Source organism: Fulmarus glacialis, unplaced genomic scaffold (assembly GCF_000690835.1).
Source record: "Fulmarus glacialis isolate BGI_N327 unplaced genomic scaffold, ASM69083v1 scaffold29417, whole genome shotgun sequence".
Lineage (NCBI taxonomy): Eukaryota > Metazoa > Chordata > Aves > Procellariiformes > Procellariidae > Fulmarus > Fulmarus glacialis.
Genome location: NW_009224256.1, coordinates 2,387 through 2,626, shown reverse-complemented (window position 1 = coordinate 2,626; position 240 = coordinate 2,387). Strand labels below are relative to the sequence as shown.

The window sequence follows — 240 nt, the reverse complement described above, 5'->3', positions numbered from 1 at the left end:
CCCAGCCCCGGGCCACAGACCTCCCCCCCGGCTTATCTCTCTCTCCTCAACGCGCTCTTCCTCTCTTCCAGTACTGGGCTTTCTCGGATATCCAGACAGGCCGTGTCCTCACCAAGGTGACGGATGAGAGCTCTGGCTGTGGTAAGGCTTATGGCAGAGTATCCCCCACCCTGGGGGGGCTGTTGCGAGCCTGGAGAGAAGGGATTTTTCTGCCTGTGGATCCCTGGACTCCTGGAGCAC

General features: G+C 60.8%; 1 protein-coding gene across 1 annotated transcript in view; it reads left to right on the top strand.

Moving 5' to 3' along the window:
• Window positions 1-240, top strand: part of PRPF19 (pre-mRNA processing factor 19) — a gene marked incomplete at its 5' end in the record, with an annotated part of 3,281 nt that overhangs the window by 1,654 nt on the left and 1,387 nt on the right. Inside the window, one exon of the mRNA XM_009582107.1 lies at window positions 19-158. Within this exon, the coding sequence (XP_009580402.1) occupies window positions 19-158 (140 nt within the window). The remainder of the gene's footprint in view (window positions 1-18; window positions 159-240) is intronic.